General features: G+C 51.9%; 7 protein-coding genes across 7 annotated transcripts; 3 read left to right on the top strand and 4 right to left on the bottom strand.

Moving 5' to 3' along the window:
* Nucleotides 1–2,694: 2,694 nt before the first annotated feature.
* Nucleotides 2,695–3,900, top strand: BO97DRAFT_407115 (sulfotransferase family protein). Its single transcript, XM_025695576.1, has 2 exons — nt 2,695–3,511; nt 3,581–3,900. Exons 1-2 carry the CDS (start codon nt 2,852–2,854, stop codon nt 3,818–3,820), a joined length of 900 nt encoding a protein of 299 aa, XP_025549385.1. The 5' UTR covers nt 2,695–2,851; the 3' UTR covers nt 3,821–3,900.
* Nucleotides 3,901–4,411: 511 nt separating this feature from the next.
* BO97DRAFT_407114 (putative methyltransferase) lies at nt 4,412–5,574 on the bottom strand. Its single transcript, XM_025695575.1, has one exon. It carries the CDS (start codon nt 5,324–5,326, stop codon nt 4,508–4,510), a length of 819 nt encoding a protein of 272 aa, XP_025549384.1. The 5' UTR covers nt 5,327–5,574; the 3' UTR covers nt 4,412–4,507.
* A 287-nt stretch (nt 5,575–5,861) lies between these two features.
* On the bottom strand, nt 5,862–6,878 carry BO97DRAFT_426754 (glutathione S-transferase family protein; the record flags this gene model as incomplete). Its single annotated transcript, XM_025697154.1, has 4 exons — nt 5,862–6,262; nt 6,298–6,510; nt 6,597–6,708; nt 6,768–6,878. The coding sequence occupies 4 exons, from the start codon at nt 6,876–6,878 to the stop codon at nt 5,862–5,864; spliced, it is 837 nt and encodes a 278-aa protein (XP_025549383.1).
* Nucleotides 6,879–7,410: 532 nt separating this feature from the next.
* BO97DRAFT_394748 (uncharacterized protein) lies at nt 7,411–9,489 on the bottom strand. Its single transcript, XM_025693996.1, has 4 exons — nt 9,265–9,489; nt 8,514–9,217; nt 8,082–8,459; nt 7,411–8,035 (listed from the first exon to the last, which is right to left on the bottom strand). The coding sequence occupies exons 1-4, from the start codon at nt 9,344–9,346 to the stop codon at nt 7,421–7,423; spliced, it is 1,779 nt and encodes a 592-aa protein (XP_025549382.1). The 5' UTR covers nt 9,347–9,489; the 3' UTR covers nt 7,411–7,420.
* Nucleotides 9,490–10,333: 844 nt separating this feature from the next.
* On the top strand, nt 10,334–12,256 carry BO97DRAFT_416245 (acetolactate synthase; the record flags this gene model as incomplete). The annotated part of the gene is made up of 3 exons (XM_025696430.1): nt 10,334–10,344; nt 10,397–10,464; nt 10,518–12,256. The coding sequence occupies 3 exons, from the start codon at nt 10,334–10,336 to the stop codon at nt 12,254–12,256; spliced, it is 1,818 nt and encodes a 605-aa protein (XP_025549381.1).
* A 274-nt stretch (nt 12,257–12,530) lies between these two features.
* On the top strand, nt 12,531–12,914 carry BO97DRAFT_426751 (uncharacterized protein; the record flags this gene model as incomplete). Its single annotated transcript, XM_025697153.1, has 1 exon — nt 12,531–12,914. One exon carries the CDS (start codon nt 12,531–12,533, stop codon nt 12,912–12,914), a length of 384 nt encoding a protein of 127 aa, XP_025549380.1.
* Nucleotides 12,915–13,707: 793 nt separating this feature from the next.
* On the bottom strand, nt 13,708–15,694 carry BO97DRAFT_436285 (kinase domain-containing protein; the record flags this gene model as incomplete). The annotated part of the gene is made up of 5 exons (XM_025697774.1): nt 13,708–14,260; nt 14,291–14,519; nt 14,599–14,814; nt 14,849–15,086; nt 15,683–15,694. 5 exons carry the CDS (start codon nt 15,692–15,694, stop codon nt 13,708–13,710), a joined length of 1,248 nt encoding a protein of 415 aa, XP_025549379.1.
* Between the last annotated feature and the right edge of the window lie 213 nt (nt 15,695–15,907).

Raw genomic sequence — 15,907 nt, 5'->3', positions numbered from 1 at the left:
GTCCGCCTGCTGCCCGCACAACTCCAACTGCAGTCAACCACACCCTTCTCCTCTTTTTGCCGTCTGCACCCTCGAGATACTTGCCATAACCGAGAACCCCCCTCATGAACTTGGTATCCGTGGTCATTCGTGGAATCTCCTCTAAAAGTGGGCTGCAGGTGGGTCGACGTACTATTAGGTAGGATTTAGCGTGGGGTGGTGTGAAAAGAGGAAAAAAATCTCTGCGCCCGAAGCAGAGAACCAATCAGCAGTCTCTCGGCTGAAGCTGCTAAGGTACGGTAGGATTGCCAATCATCAGACCTCCCTAACCCTAAGAAACCCAGTTTTCACACGTGCTGGGTTCGGACTTACTTTGTCCACCAACCCTGGAATTTGGATAGCTTCCATTGATTTACCCAAGTAGGACGAAAGGATGGCTGTCAAGTCGATCTCTCTCGTGGACTCCATCTCCCTTCCCACCGTTCATGTATGTACTGAAGTAGAGCTGCATGCCAGAAACGTGCGCCAAGTAGGGGACCGAGTAGCAATGGGAGAGACCAGCAAATGAGCCGCACCGTGGTCCTCGCTTCAGCCACACCCGTCCGTCCATAGACTCCACTAAATCTTACTCTTTGACCGCCTGCTTGGCCTGGGTTGATAACTCATGACTAATGCTTGGAGAGTTTGCTGAGAAACCCCCGCTGACTCAGCTGACCGGGGTCCCCGTGGCATTTTCGAATCTGCTTCTGACACCTCGGGTACATACACAGGAGCTGAGATTGCTGTGGACTATTTGCCGATGACCCCTCCAAGGGGTTCCATTGTACCACTTCGAGATTATCATTCTGCCTGTTTGTCCCTCCCTTGTTTAACTTAACACGGTTGCGGTTGCGGTTGAAACCGACTCAATCCCGAGCCAGCATATCCGGTGGGTTTACCTTAAGGCGGTGTGAGGCAACCGCGGGCGGGCGGTGGGGTGGATCTCGAAATCTCATCCTCGTAAGATCATCTGTCTGTCTGAGGTCTCAACGGTTGCCTTCCGCTTCTAGTAACATTCCCGACCACGAACTCAACCAGCAGTGGTAAATGTGACCACCACCACCGTCAAAACCTTCAATAGATGAGTGCCATTCCGAGACAATCACCCTAAGCCCAGACCATGACGTGGTGCGCACTTCCTTCACGATCTGGATACGATTTACCACATAGACTCTGAGATATCATCGCGCTTGGGCGGGAATCCAAGCCCGGTGGTATGATTTTGAGTTCCAGGTGGATCTCATGCCCAAGCTTTGTTCGACCAACTATTTTACAAATTAGACTTTTTATGCAGACACAAGAACAGAAAAAAGAAAAGGCACACGTCAGCGGTGGTATCCAAGCCGTCCAGGTGAAAACCCCGTTCCTGGGCTGACGCATGCACATATATCAAGATAACTATCGCCATTAACGTAGCGTATATCGCGCGTAACGCTTGCTCTTCAGCGGGAATCGGGTTCCGAAGCATGCTTCAGGCATCACGTCTGGCAAGATCTGCGCAGCCACGGATCCATGGCAGTAGATCGCGTAGAGTATAAAGGGGAGCCTCGCTCCGTGCGATTGGGGGCTAAGGCGAGAGCTGAGGCTCGGCAGTGGTGCGGGTACCAGCAAGTGACGAGTGCGGCGGCGCTGGCCGAACGCCTCTGCCGTTCGCGGGCCTTGTTTTGTTAGTGCTGCGGGAAGTGAGACAAGACGTCATTGTTGATGGCTGAGTTTACATTTCACGGTATTCTTAGAGGGGCTCTGGGATTATATGCGACGTGTATCTATAGGTGGGCGTTATGTTTGTTGATTGTTGAATGCATGCGAGATGGTTTGGCTGTCGTCGTTGATCTTTGACTGACTGGGTAGGCTGTGTACACCGCCTGCCGTCTGGGACATTATCTGCCCGGCAGATCCCCAGCATCTGGCACACCAATTATCATGCCGTTCTGATAGGCGGTGACAGCTGGCTGCTCTCAAGCAAAAGCTTTCAGTTCACCATCGAGACAGCATCAAGACAGAGGTAAGGTGATTGCTATCGTCTAAGAACCATAGCAACTCATCGAAGTAAAAGAGAAAGAATCAACATAATAAATCTGAGCATAGCAGAGAGCCTCAACCAGAAACAAGCTACTTATGCTGATTTGATTATAAGCGAGAGCCCCGGATTGCTTGTTGATCAAAGGCAGCTAGCAGCCGCCCACTCTGGATGCGTAGTAAGTAGGGCTGATCTATTGATTTTTTTACCCATGGACCACTGAGAATAAAGTGCCTGAATGATCTGCTTCGACCGACAAACAGATTTGAGTTTCAAATAATCCTCACTCCCAATAAACATGGAATTTTGTCCAGACAACCAAAAAGGGTGCGGAACCTTGAATTCCTGACTGTTGCCTCAACGGGCCACGGCCCCTGAGGTCAATTCGCACTGGTAAGCTCGACCAGACCTGTCACAACCCTCATCGAAGCTGAGCTGGACAGTCCAGATCAAAATCATCCCTTACTCATACCAAGACCTGAGAAACGAGTCAACCAATCAAGCCTCTGCCCTCCAGACAGCTGGCAAGTAAGCACTAGATCCCTGCCGCCAGCTGGCTGCGATCCGAATGAGTAAGCCTACCAGACCACCGAGGGTTTGAGTATATAAGAGCAAGACATGAACAGAAGACTGTACCCAACTTTTTCGAACGTCTTCTCAAATCTTAGGGCAACGCACATAAATCTTCTCTCTGCTCCTCTGTCTTTTATCACGTCGCTCTCCCAGGGGAGATAGACGTGGCGTACAGTACATACACAGCGACATACAAACTCAAAACACCACACACATCCATTACATCGCATCACACCACCAATGGAAACCATAATCAACACCCTCTATGGGCTTCCCCCGGCGCCGCCCCGCACGCGCACAGGACCGATGCGCATTCTCTGCGTCGGGCTGCCGCGCTCCGGTACCGAGAGCCTCAGCCTAGCTCTCACGCGGCTAGGCTACAAGACCTTCCACGGGTGGGACCTGGTCTTCGACGACGCGCCCTACATCCAAGCGTGGGCGAAGCTTGTGCAGCGCAAATACGCGACCCCGGGCGACGATCCCGTCACGCGCGAGGAGTTCGACGCCCTGCTCGGCCCCTGCGACGTGGTCATCGACTCCGCTCCGGCCTTGTTTACCAGCGAGATCATCCAGGCGTACCCTGAAGCTAAGGTTATCTTGAATACCCGCCGGGATGTGGATGCGTGGCACTGCAGTGCGATGAGCGCGTTTGTTGATGCTGGCTCTCGCAATTGGGGTCTGTGGTGGGTGCATCTGTTTGAGGCGGAGCTCTTTTGGCTTTGGAGGGTTTATTATGGGTTTGGGTATCCTGGTTTGTTTGGGGGTAGGAATACCCAGCAGGGGTTGTTGTGTAATGGGAAGAGGGTGTATCGCGAACATGGGTTTATGGTTAGGGGCATGGTGCCTTCGGAGAGGTTATTGGAGTGGAATGTTGAGGATGGCTGGGCGCCGTTGTGTGAGGTGAGTTCTTGTTCCTCATTTATTCTCCGTGGTGATGAGTGCTTTAGGGCTGATATCTTCGGTGATTAGTTCTTGGGGAAGGATGTGCCCGATGAGCCATTCCCCAGAACGAATAATGGGGCTGGGTTCGTGCAGCGTGTTGAGGCCAAAATCGGCCCTAGGAAGAAGAGAGCTTTCATGAATATGGCGCTGACTGCTGCCTCCGTTGGTGTTTTGGGAGCTGCTATTGTTCTGGGGAATGACAAGAGGTCGGTGTGGTGGCCTGTGATTCAGGAAGTCCCGGCGTGGATTAAAGCAAAGTGGGTGTAGTGGTGGTAGTTTTCTCGTGGGAGGCCATGCGTCTTTTTGGGGGGATCGAGGTCAAGGAATTCTGTCTGCTTGGTATGGCGAATACAGCATAGAACTTATGTATGTTTATTTCTTCTTCAATTTAATTGTAAAATCGCGAATGTCCCCAATAAAGTCACTCTTATCTAGCATCTGGTATCGCCTGTCGTGTTGGTCAAAGTTTGCGAGCGAGTGCTGGGCTCTCTGCCTTTCCTTCTGTGAGATAGTCCTGATCCTCGGAATATACTTGACGCTCAATCTTCAATGTTTGTGAGGGGTGAATGGCATTGAGCGTTGACATCTCCTCGGAGGTTCACTGTTGCCTAAGAGCGAGACCTGAGGGGGCACCTTCGCAAGGGCTAATTGCTGTCGAAACAGGGATGGCGGCTGGCATTCATGCAGACACCGACTAAGCAACCTGCTGTTACGCGAAGCGAGCGAGAGAGCAATGCGCAATCTCGGATTTATGAGTTACTACGGACTAGTCGTCTAATTATCGTAAGATAAATTCTGGAAAGGTCCGGTCGTGCTACTGCCGAAACTGCGATCACGAAAGAAGCATGTCTTCATTAAGGGTAATCTTGTATAGATAGTCATTTATGAATGCCAACACTGTCAATATCCGCACAAATGATCGCTAATTATATACTCCGTCGCAAACATGCAACCTCAATCAAAAACCAAAGCCCGCACCTCGATACTCTCCCTCGGCTTCGCATCAGGCGGAGAGCGCGGATGAATAAACGCCGTATGGGGCGCCCTAGCGACAACGCCCTCCTTATTATCAGCGCACTGCAGCAGAATGCGCTCATCGTCGTCGATATGGGACCAATACAGCCAGCGCTGCTTGGGGTTGTACTGCACGCTCATAGTCTCGCCGGTGAAGGTGGGGTAGCGGCGCTGGACGGGGATCAGATCGGCCGGGTCGGTGGAGCTGCCGCTGGCGAACGCCAGGGGCAGCGACTCGACCCGCCCGTTGATGGGCCGCCAGACATTAATGATGCGGAACCGGCCCTCGATGAGCCGCTCCGCCTCGTCGGGGTCGGCGATGCTGCGGCGCACGCGGTGCGCCGCGGCGGCGGCGGTCTGGTCCACGTGCGCGAAGGTCACGGGCTGGCGTGAGGCCGTCGGATCGTGCTTGCGCACCGTGTGGTCGAAGATCACCACGCGCTTGGCGTCCGGGACGTGCTCCAAGATGAGTCGCTCCGTCTCCGGGTAGTAGATTTGGCGGATCGCGATGTCGGAGTCGAATTGCGCGTAGGCCATGGCTGACGGCACGCCCTGAACAACTGAGAAGGCGTCGTGTTCCAGGCTGTACTCGTCCTCGTGCCCTTGGATGTCCGTCAGCGGCACTTGTTGCGGCGTCTGGGAGTAGTTTTGTTCGGGTTGCCCCGCCGGCGGCTGCTCCACGTAGGCGAATGGCGCGGAGCCGTCGGCTGGGGCCTTGTAGAAATTGATCTCGGCGGTGATGTCGCCCTGTGCAGACATTATAAATTTCTTGTGGTTGATGGGAAAGATTGTTGGATAGCGATTAATGCTGTGGTGTAGTTGATGTTGATCATGGTCGTATATAAAGGCGGCGGCGAGCGGGAGGCGGGGATGACGCCACCGCAACGAGCGATTAACAATCAAACACCGAGCATTTTCTGCTGCAGACCAGAACCCGGATCACATAACCATATATTGGTGTGAAGGTGGAAGACAAGTCGATGTCCTGCATTTTCTATCGTACAATATGTATGGCTTCTTGCTGCAATTCCTAATCGGTGATTGCAGCGAGTCAAGTGGAAGTTTGGAGAAGCTTACATCTCGTGGACATCTTCCATTCGCTGAAACTCCGCATCACGCAATAGCAATTAATAAGCAGTTATATGATGTGACCACCATGAATTGAGCAGGCTAGATCGACGTAACAGGGCTCAGTACAATCCAAAATTATTAGCAGTTCATCCCCTTCCTCCGATGTAGTTTGACAGCTGGGAGATAACAAGTCAACTCCCGTGTATCGCGTATACACCATCAACTACTCCTGCAGCCGCCGTTGCTCCTCCGCATTCTTGGCAATCAGCTCCTCATAGTCCTTGATATCCGACACCCCCTCCGGAATCCCATTAGGTTGCAACCCCTGCTCATCCATCAGACGATCCCGCAGCTCGATGCACTCCTTCCAGGACGGACGCTTCTCTATCCGCTGCTGCCACGCCTTCACATTCGGGTACGTGGCCAGGTAATCCTCCTCGGGGAGCAGGTAATCCAGCCGTCCGTTCCACGGCACAAACACCAGATCCGCAAAGGTGATCTTCTCGCCCACGAGCCAGGTGCGGCCTTCAAGCACCGTGTTCAGTACTCCCAGGGTCCGGCGACTTCTCCGACATATTGGTCGATGACGGAGGGGATCTTCTCCGGGGGTGGAGGATGTCGAACCTGAATTAGCAGGGTAAGCGTTCGCTTGAAGATACAGTCAGCAAAATACGGGGTGATATCTACCATGCGGCTTGGCCGAAGTACGGGCCTTGCCCGCTCATCTGGGAGTGGAGGTACTGGTTGAGTAGGTGATGCTCGTTGAGTGTGGTTGTAGGTCAGTTTCTTCTCGGTGTCGTAGACTTCGATTAGATACTGGATGATGGCGCCGGATCCCCACAAGGTGAGGTTGGTGTTGGGGTCGACGATTGCTGTGGTCGCAGGTTAGGGCTTGCAGACGAGGAGGATCCTCCGTACTCCGTGATAAGATAAGATGTGACGGCGCAGGTGGGCTTACCGGGGGCTCGGCCGTTCGGGTTGATGTTGATGAACGGTGGGTTTTTCATTTCGTCGAACTTGAATGACTCTATTATATAGAAAGCTTGGAGTTCCTCGAGGATTAACTTGACCTGATAGATGGGGATCGTCAATGCATAGCCTTGTATGGGCTGGCTTCATGATGTCTGACCTTCCATGAGTCGGGCCCGGGAGCTAGCTTGAGTGTAAGCTTTTTGCAGTTGAGCGAGGCGGATGAAGCGTTAAGACTGACGGGACATGAGACAGCGATGGGCTTGGTCATGATGATTGCTTGAGTTCACGGGCAAGTGTCGGTGTTGGAAGACGAGAATGCAAGTATGGCAACTTGTGCTAACGACCGCTGCTTATATACCCTTATTCTCAGATTTGAGGAAGCAAAACAGCTTCAACAAATGAGCTGCTTTTACAAAGACTTATAGGCTAGAATTTGCTGCCATAGGCTTATGTTTATAGAATCTCACGCGAGTTGCCCCACCAAGTATGAAGTCAAACAGGACGCCATCATAGATTGAAGCCGAATCAGGTAAGGTCTCGTAGGTGCCAGGAGTCGCTGTCTACACGGTCTGTCCAATCATGTGTGGGGAGTACACAGAGAAAAATCTCGCAGGCTGACTCACCCTTCACCCGCCTGCTTCCACGTTCAGCTGTCTGGGTTGTTCAATCGACGAAAATAGCCTGTCCAGCAACGAATGCTAAAGAAGGCCTAAAATCATGTTCAAGTGAGCGCAGATTGGTTTGCATAATTCATTCACTACTACAACATCTGGGAAGGTCACGGCGTATCGCAGTCATCTGTTTCATTTTTCATCGAACTACTATCTTATCAATATATCGGCTAGACCACCAGAAAATGGTGCCGCTCGTTGGCAGTCTCCATTCCCCTGTCGCTGGAGGCTGCTCGGGATCGGATTCCCCACCTCGAATGTTCTTAATGTAAGTGTAATCGCTGTGTTCACGCGTATCCTTCCCCTCTTCAACATACAAAGGCACGGAGATCTCTTCGCCCGAAGCGTACTCCCACCGTACCTGTCCGATCGCTTCAAGATGTCCGTCCGTGTAATGCAGCAGCATGCCCACTATGGGTGCATGGGGCTGGCTCAGATCCCTGCTGATCTCTACCCTAACAAGGCCATTGAGGAAAGCCCTTGTCATATACCAGCAATCGACATAGTACGGCACAGCTAACGGGGGCTCTAGTCGCAGATCCGGAGGCTGCAGCCTGGGAGTTGCGCTCATCGACGAGTCACCGCAGGTCACTCCCATATCGGTAATGCAGGTTAAGGCTGGGTCAAGTCCGTTATGAAAAATGCCAGTGATCGGGCCATCGCCAATCCGGACCAGAGAACGGTACTCAGGTGAATAGGAGGGAACCGGATCTCGAGGCCCGAACGTGATGGTTCTCCCTAAAGACGTTTGCAGCTTGTCGGTGAGCCTTCGAAAGTGTAATGATAGATCGAATGCTTACCATTAAAGCGGGGCGGCTAGGACAGTTTGAGACACTCCTAATCCAAGCAGCCTCCACCAACTCGCCTTGATTAAGCGGGAAGTAAATCCAGCGCTTGTAGCTCCTGCCGAGACGCCGATGCATCCGACTCGTGAAATTCCTGAATTCTGCTGAGACACCTGAGAAACCGTGAATACCAGCCATATCACCCTTCTTGCTAACACAGACGAGAAGGCCTTGAATCCTGTCATCCAATTTTAGATAGTCTAAGCGGGGCTTGAGCAGGCATTTGTAGATGTTCCAAGGATGAAATTTGGGCGTGACGGGGGAGCTCCAGAGCAGGGCGTTCTGTAGAGACGAACCGTCTGCAATAAGCTGGAGTTCTTGTACGATCAGACCCTGGCTAAGTCAGTACCTGTTTGCGCACTGCCGAGAATGTTACTGAGTTCAGACATTAGACCTGACTTTGATCTTTGCGGTAGAAGCTTTCGGTTCCAGAATCTCGTACCACGGCGAGCCGTCAGGTTTAGGTGTGGAATTATTGTCCAGGAATTGTATTCCAGACACGCCGATGGAGTCCAGTGATAGAACAATCTTGTCAATGATATCGGGTATCTTCATGTGGTAAACACGGGCACAGCCCGTCGCTTTCGGACGACTGCTGCTGAGCCGTGCGACGTATCCAACACCGCGGTAAGTGACTTTTGATACCCAGACATCACGTGTAAGGCTGAGCTGCGTAGACCTACATGGGTGGTTCTTCAATTGATCGATCAGCCGACGACTCTCGTCAAGTACGGTCATCCACCAGCATGGCTGAATATGCTCAGCGATCATAAGTTTGATCTCCGTCGGAAACCGCAGGAATAGGTCGTGATCGAACTCTGGTTGCATGATTCGTCTCGCATACTCACTGGACAGCGTTCCTACGACCGATGTGAAATCTCTGCGTCGTCGATCCCGAGCTTCATACCTGCCCGCCATGATAGAGCCGAATTTTTCCAGTACTGCAGGACTAGGCCTTTGCGATGGCTCAAGTGTATCCATCAGAGTATCAAAGCAGTGTGCGTGGAACCACACCTCTGGATACGGTCTGGACTGGCAGCGTTGGCATGGCTTTCCACAGTCCAGAACCCGAAGTGGATTCTGCCTTGAGTCTATATAGGACATCAGACAAGTCAAAAAAGACAGGAAGAAGACATACCATAAATATCTCTCCCAATATAGGGGCCAAGCTTGCACAGCGAGCATGAGGAACTTCTGAGATAGACATTCTGTACAACCATTATTTTGCTCCTCTCGTGTTACGCAGCGGTCGCAATTAACTTGGTCACGTGTGCAAAGGGGAAAATTATCATGAATGAGCGAAAGGATCTATAGAGTAGTCTGGAGTAGAACGACAGCAATGAGGGGAGGTCGAGCAGTCGCACACACATCGCTCGAGCAACGGCGCGGAAAGGGGAGGAAAAAAGGCCATGTTTTAATTAAATGTTTGTTTGTTTCATAGGTGATCGTTATGTATGGATTACTCAGCAAGAGCACAGCTCCTTACTAAGTCCCGACAGCCTCAGGCAACAATCCACCATCAACCAACAAACAACAATCGGACAATCTATTGCAGAAGACACCTACAAATTCACTGACAGACTAGATCTATCAGCCATTCATTGGGATATCAAGGTATACTTATCTACCTAAGCTACGTACCACTTGGAACCCAAAGTATCACCCACTCCTTGTTTTAGATAGGGAACGAAAATGAGGTCAGGGGCCGATGTCGCACCGTTCATGAGTCATCTGAAGCCCAAACTAACTGACTATACGTGATGTCTGGATTGACTAAATTCAAGCAAAAATTTCGCGACTGACATTGACACCACTGACTCATCACTTCCTCGGACTGTTATTGCTATTGCTGTGGTTGCTACGGCCTTTATTCCAGTCTACACCCGAACAACTCATCTTCTTCCCATCTGTTGCTGTTGATTTCTCCATCGTTGCACGACATCTCAGCTGAATCTTACCGCTCATCCTAACATACTGGTCGCTTCTCGATTATGTACCGGATACGCCATATCTCTCGGGCACCGAATGTCTGTTCCTGTTCCTGGGCTTCTCCGAAATACCTGGTCGCCGGTCCCTTAAATGCGACGCGAAATGCCTCCCGCAAAGTGCTCATCCGGGGTAAGGCCTCGGCTGCGAAGCAGCCAGAGTACAACGTCAATGTACCGGAAACGTCGAATAGGCCAGCAGCACGGAAACCACAGCCGGACATGGACGAATCGTATGGTTATCACAAAATGGTCCTTTCGCTGACTGCCACTAACACACCATAGGTTCATCGGCATGACAGGAGGCGAGATCTTCCACGAGATGATGCAGAGACACAACGTCAAACACATCTGTATGTTACCCAAAGACTCACCAAGTCCCCGACTAACACTCGTTCACAACCAGTTGGGTACCCCGGCGGAGCCATCCTGCCCGTCTTCGACGCGATCTACAACTCCGAAAAGGTCGATTTCGTCCTCCCAAAACATGAGCAAGGCGCCGGACACATGGCAGAAGGGTACGCCAGAGCGTCGGGGAAACCGGGGATTGTGCTGGTCACCTCCGGTCCAGGCGCCACGAACGTTGTGACCCCGATGCAAGACGCGCTCTGTGACGGGACGCCCATGATCGTCTTCTGTGGGCAGGTCGCGACCTCTTTGATTGGGAGTGATGGCTTCCAGGAAGCGGACATGCTGGGCATATCGCGCTCCTGCACGAAGTGGAACGTCATGGTGCGCCATGTCTCCGAGCTCCCGCAGCGCATCAACGAGGCGTTCCAAATCGCGACGACTGGGAGGCCAGGCCCGGTGCTGGTCGACCTCCCTAAGGATGTCACTGCTGCCATTCTGCGGAAAGCAATCCCGACCGCATCGGCGTTGCCCTCCATTCCGTCTATCAAACCTATGAAGGCAGCGCCACCTCAGTCAATTGCTCGGGTGGCGGAGTTGATCAACAAAGCCAAAAAACCTGTCATCTACGCGGGTCAAGGTGTGATCAGCTCCGCGAATGGTCCTCGATTGCTCCGCGAATTGGCGGAGCGATCCTCGATTCCGGTCACGACTACCCTGCAGGGACTCGGTGCCTTCGATGAGCTGGACGAGAAGTCCCTGCACATGCTCGGGATGCATGGTTCAGGGTACGCCAACATGGCGATGCAGGAAGCGGACCTGATCATCGCCCTGGGGGCACGATTCGATGACCGGGTCACCTTGAATATCAAGAAGTTCGCGCCCGCGGCGAGAGCGGCCGCAGCAGCCGGAGTCGGGGGGATCGTGCATTTCGATATCCTGCCCAAGAACATCAACAAGGTCGTCCAAGCAACCGAGGCAGTGGTGGGAGATATCTCTGAGAGTCTGTCGGCGGTGCTGCCCTTGATCAAACAGAAAGAAATGACCGATCCCGACCGGAAGTCCTGGTTTGGGAAGATCAAGGAGTGGAAGGGTCGCTGGCCGCTGAACATGTATGACCGGTCTGAACGGTCGCATTTGATCAAACCGCAAGCGTTGATCGAGACACTCAGCCAATTGACCGCCGATCGCAAGCAGGAAACCATCATCACCACCGGAGTCGGGCAACATCAGATGTGGACGGCGCAACAGTATCGCTGGCGATACCCGCGCACGATGATCACCTCGGGCGGGTTGGGCACCATGGGTTTCGGCTTGCCCGCTGCTATCGGGGCCAAGGTGGCCCGACCGGAGGCGTTGGTCATTGACATCGACGGCGATGCTTCGTTTGGCATGACTTTGACTGAGCTCACCACCGCCGCGCAGTTCAATATCGGGGTCAAGGTTATTGTGCTGAACAACGAAGAACAAGGCATGGTGACGCAATGGCAGAACCTCTTCTACGAGGATCGCTACGCTCACACGCACATGAAGAACCCAGACTTCATGAAGCTTGCCAAGGCGATGCACGTCCAGCATCGGCGAGTAACCAAGCCGGAGGAAGTGGCTGACGCCCTGGAGTGGCTGATCAACACCGATGGCCCTGCATTGCTGGAAGCCGTGACGGATAAGAAGGTCCCTGTGCTGCCTATGGTACCTGCTGGGTCGGGGCTGCATGAGTTCATCGCATGGGATGCTGAAGAGGACAAGAAAAGGAGAGACTTGATGCGTGAACGGACTTGTGGTCTTCATAGTTGAGCCATACATATCTACCACCTGTAACTAATAATGTATCCAAGATTAATGCACTACTAAAATCATTCTTTATGTCATGCATCCTGACTCTGCCTATCAAACAGTCAGGAGACAAATCATAGACCATCCATCGGTCTCCAGACCTTCATCCACCTCTAAAGTCACCATATCATACGATTGATTCGAATCCACGAACCTCAAATCTATCACCAAGCGAATCCGCCTCTAGGAATCCTTATTCTTACAGCCCGCATGCACCAAGAACGGATCATGAAAGATGACATCCCCAGCCTCATGCTCAGTGATCAACCACTTCCGGCCGGCATCCTTACCATACGCAACCGTATCGCGACTCAAAAACCCGCCATCTTTCATATTCCTATTAAAAGCCGACACGCGCTCCTCATCCGTCAGATTCCCCACATTTCGAGCAAACTCCTCCTCCGTCCGCCGCCCGATATCCGTCAACCTTCCAGCGGATGAGAGTCACGATTGTGCGACGCTTGCCAAGAAGTTCATCGGAATGCTCAAGATTGCAGCAACGGGACCCCGACATATTGCCTTCCGATACGGAAACCTGCTGGCTCGTTTATGGTCACAAGGCCATACGATGCCGGAAAAGCTGCATGATCGCCGAGTCTCAAATGTGACGTATGATTGAGGACTTCAATCGCATGGCCATTATCTGAGCGACCCGCCTCTAAGCCAGAGCGACAATCAGACTTCGGTAATGCTGAGATGATGACTTCCGTTGATGATCTTGGAGTTGTAGAAAGCTCGGATGTCTTCTTGAATACCCTTCCTTTTCTTCGTGTGGGTTTGTTGAACGAGGCCGAAAGTAGTGTAGGCGGCATACTAGTGTCCGAGCTTTGACTATCGCATCGGAGTAATGGGGGGATGGCGTTTTCCCCTGAACTTCCAAGCTAGTGTTTAGTTCTTGTCTTCACATCAGTTCTCATTGGTACAGCTTAATCTTGGATTCTGTGTTGTGCGCTAGCTGGACCTTGCCAGGGATAGTATTTACCCTATGGATTGCAGCGAGAGAGAGAGAAAGGGATCTAGACCGAAAGACTTGGCCATGATATCGTTTACCTAAGCATATAATCATATTGTTGTTTATCTGCGCACAGTTATCTTTGAGATTAGAGAAGATTGCCTGGACTTCAAGCAGATATAGAAACTTCCATGCCCGGAATTGTTAGTCAAATAACAAAATTCAAACACAACCCTTATCGGCCAGATCCCTTCATACTTAGAAGGAAATGGGAAGAAGAGAAACGGGTCAATGTGAAACAAGAGGGAAGTGCTTTCTAATATCAAGAAAAACCCAGGTTAGCTATGATTTGACAACGCTTGCAGTACATCATGAGCGAGCTATTGCTGTCAAAGTATGCGAGAGGAGATTGAAGACATCTTGACTGTTAGGAGCAGCCAAGCCTTGACTCTACCTGTTTTCACACCTCTTGTGCTTCTTTGGTCGAAGACTTAGATGCATTCCAGCTCTGTTCCAAAGCCGGTTGTCCCCAGCCTTTCATCCAGTCCGAGCACAGGGCCTCTTGGGCTGTCGCTCTCTCTTCCGGCCGGAAGATCAGCATTGACCGAAGCATTGCCTTGAACGCGATTCTTTCTTGTTCCGACATGATTTCCAGACCCGCCTCAGCCCGTGGCTTCTGTATTGAGTATTCAAACCTTTGATTCCAGGTTCGGAGCACAGTACCGTATCCCCTCGACTGGGCTGGCTTCAACTCAGACGCGCTCTCGCCCTCAAACCATTTCGATCTTTCGGCCCACTTCTCCCACCAGTCAGGAGGCAAGATGCCAAGAGCTTCGACCTGCTCCGCTGTAACACGGTCTGCAGTCGGCCAGAAGGAGTCGAACAACGGGCGCTGCCCGGCAATCTCCCAGATGGTACAAGCAAGCGTCCAGATGTCCGAGGCGAAGGAGAGCGGGGCATCAGAGAATTTTGCCTCTGGTATCTGGAGAAAGGGAAGAGTCTTTGACGAAAATCTGGGCATTTCTTTCGGGTTGAAGGACTACCCAAAGTCGCTAAGGGTAACTCTATCCTCGCCAAGAACAAGCTCATTACTGCGAACGCCCAACCAACAGCGAAGGAAACCCCTAGCAGGGACGCCATGTTGTAAGGGCTTGCCGTCGACACGAGCAACGTCCTCTGGCTCTGGCTCTCCGTATCTCTCGTACAGCTCGGACGTGGAGAGATGGTCTATTGCTTCGGGGAAGTCGACTAAGATGTTACCAAGGTGAAGGTCTAGGAAGAATCTGGCAGTCAGGCGAGTGCGTCAGTCTCGTCTGTCAGTAATCACATACCGCCATGGACGATGTTTGACTGTGAAGGAAGGCGACACCACGGAGGAGCTGAGCGATTATCGACTGCGCCACCCTAGGCTGGAGGAGCCCAAAAGTGGAAGCTTCCTTGGTGTCGAATAAGCTCATCCGCGCGGCCAGAGTGACGATACACTTGTGCTTCCCATTGGGACCGAGAACCCAGAAGTCATCCAGAAGAGGTGGGATGATCTCTCTGCCGGGTGCAGGTGGTCGAGTTGCTGAGAGAATCGATGAGGCCAGCCTCGTTTGTACAGCTACTACCCTCGGCGGTGATGACTTTGACAGCCACATATTTCGCCTTCTGCAGATCACGGGCTAGCCATATTGTCGAGTATTCTCTAAATCCAAGCTTGTCTACCACCTGGTAGCGACCATCATGTAACTGATTCCCAATCTGCAAGGGATAGTAGCCCCCTGGGCAATATCTGCCGAGATCTTCGACGCCTTCTATGAGCCTATATTGAAGCCAGCTATGCCTGGTGCTCGAGGACTCGGATTCGCTCGGACGAGCTGTATCCCGACGTGGATCATGCAACGTGCGGACATGATACTGATTCGAGATGAACCTCGCATTTTTCACGAGATAAGCGCCGTGAATTGAAAGAGATACGTGCAAACATAGCTAGAGAGTAATATTGATAACCTTGAAGATGTATGTAGTACACAACTATATAACAAAAGCGCGACGTGCCGCCATGAGAAACAGCCAAACTGGACTGTTAGGCCAAGTTAGTGCCTGAGGTGTCGAGCTGCATCCCACGCCTTTCTGCTACAGTTACAACCCAACGACTTCTTCCGCTTCTCACACGTCTTGGAAACAGTCACAATGTGACATATCCATAAAGTACCCGCCACTTTGATACCAGCCAGATTGGCTTCTTTCCCCTCCAGTCGGTCTTTCCGATTGTGATCCCGAGGTTTTAACCGAGGCAATCTCGGAGATCTACAGCCGTCCGCCCCATCTATAGCCGTGTATGATTGACATGGGCTGTGGTATAATGGTTGCGACACCCGCATGGTTCGACAGCATATCCGCATAATTCATTAGTAACTCCGTACAAGTTTGAGCATTGTGCCTGATTTAACATATGACGTCATGGAATATATCTCGCGAATGTGTCTCCGAGAGTCCGTGAGATTACAAATCCACTATCTTTAGTTGAATTCAGAAGAACTTCTCTGATACAATTGAGCAAAATGCAAAGTATTATATTCTCTGAGATAAGATTGATCTCTCGGAAGTTTAAAACAAGATCACAAACCCGTACCTGGCCAGGTCCGACACGAGGCAGCGCGAGTCATTGCAGGAGC

Source organism: Aspergillus homomorphus, assembly GCF_003184865.1.
Source record: "Aspergillus homomorphus CBS 101889 unplaced genomic scaffold BO97scaffold_31, whole genome shotgun sequence".
In the NCBI taxonomy this organism is placed as follows: domain Eukaryota; kingdom Fungi; phylum Ascomycota; class Eurotiomycetes; order Eurotiales; family Aspergillaceae; genus Aspergillus; species Aspergillus homomorphus.
The sequence above is the reverse complement of the archived record's forward strand: the minus strand, read 5'-3'. Positions and strand labels throughout refer to the sequence as shown.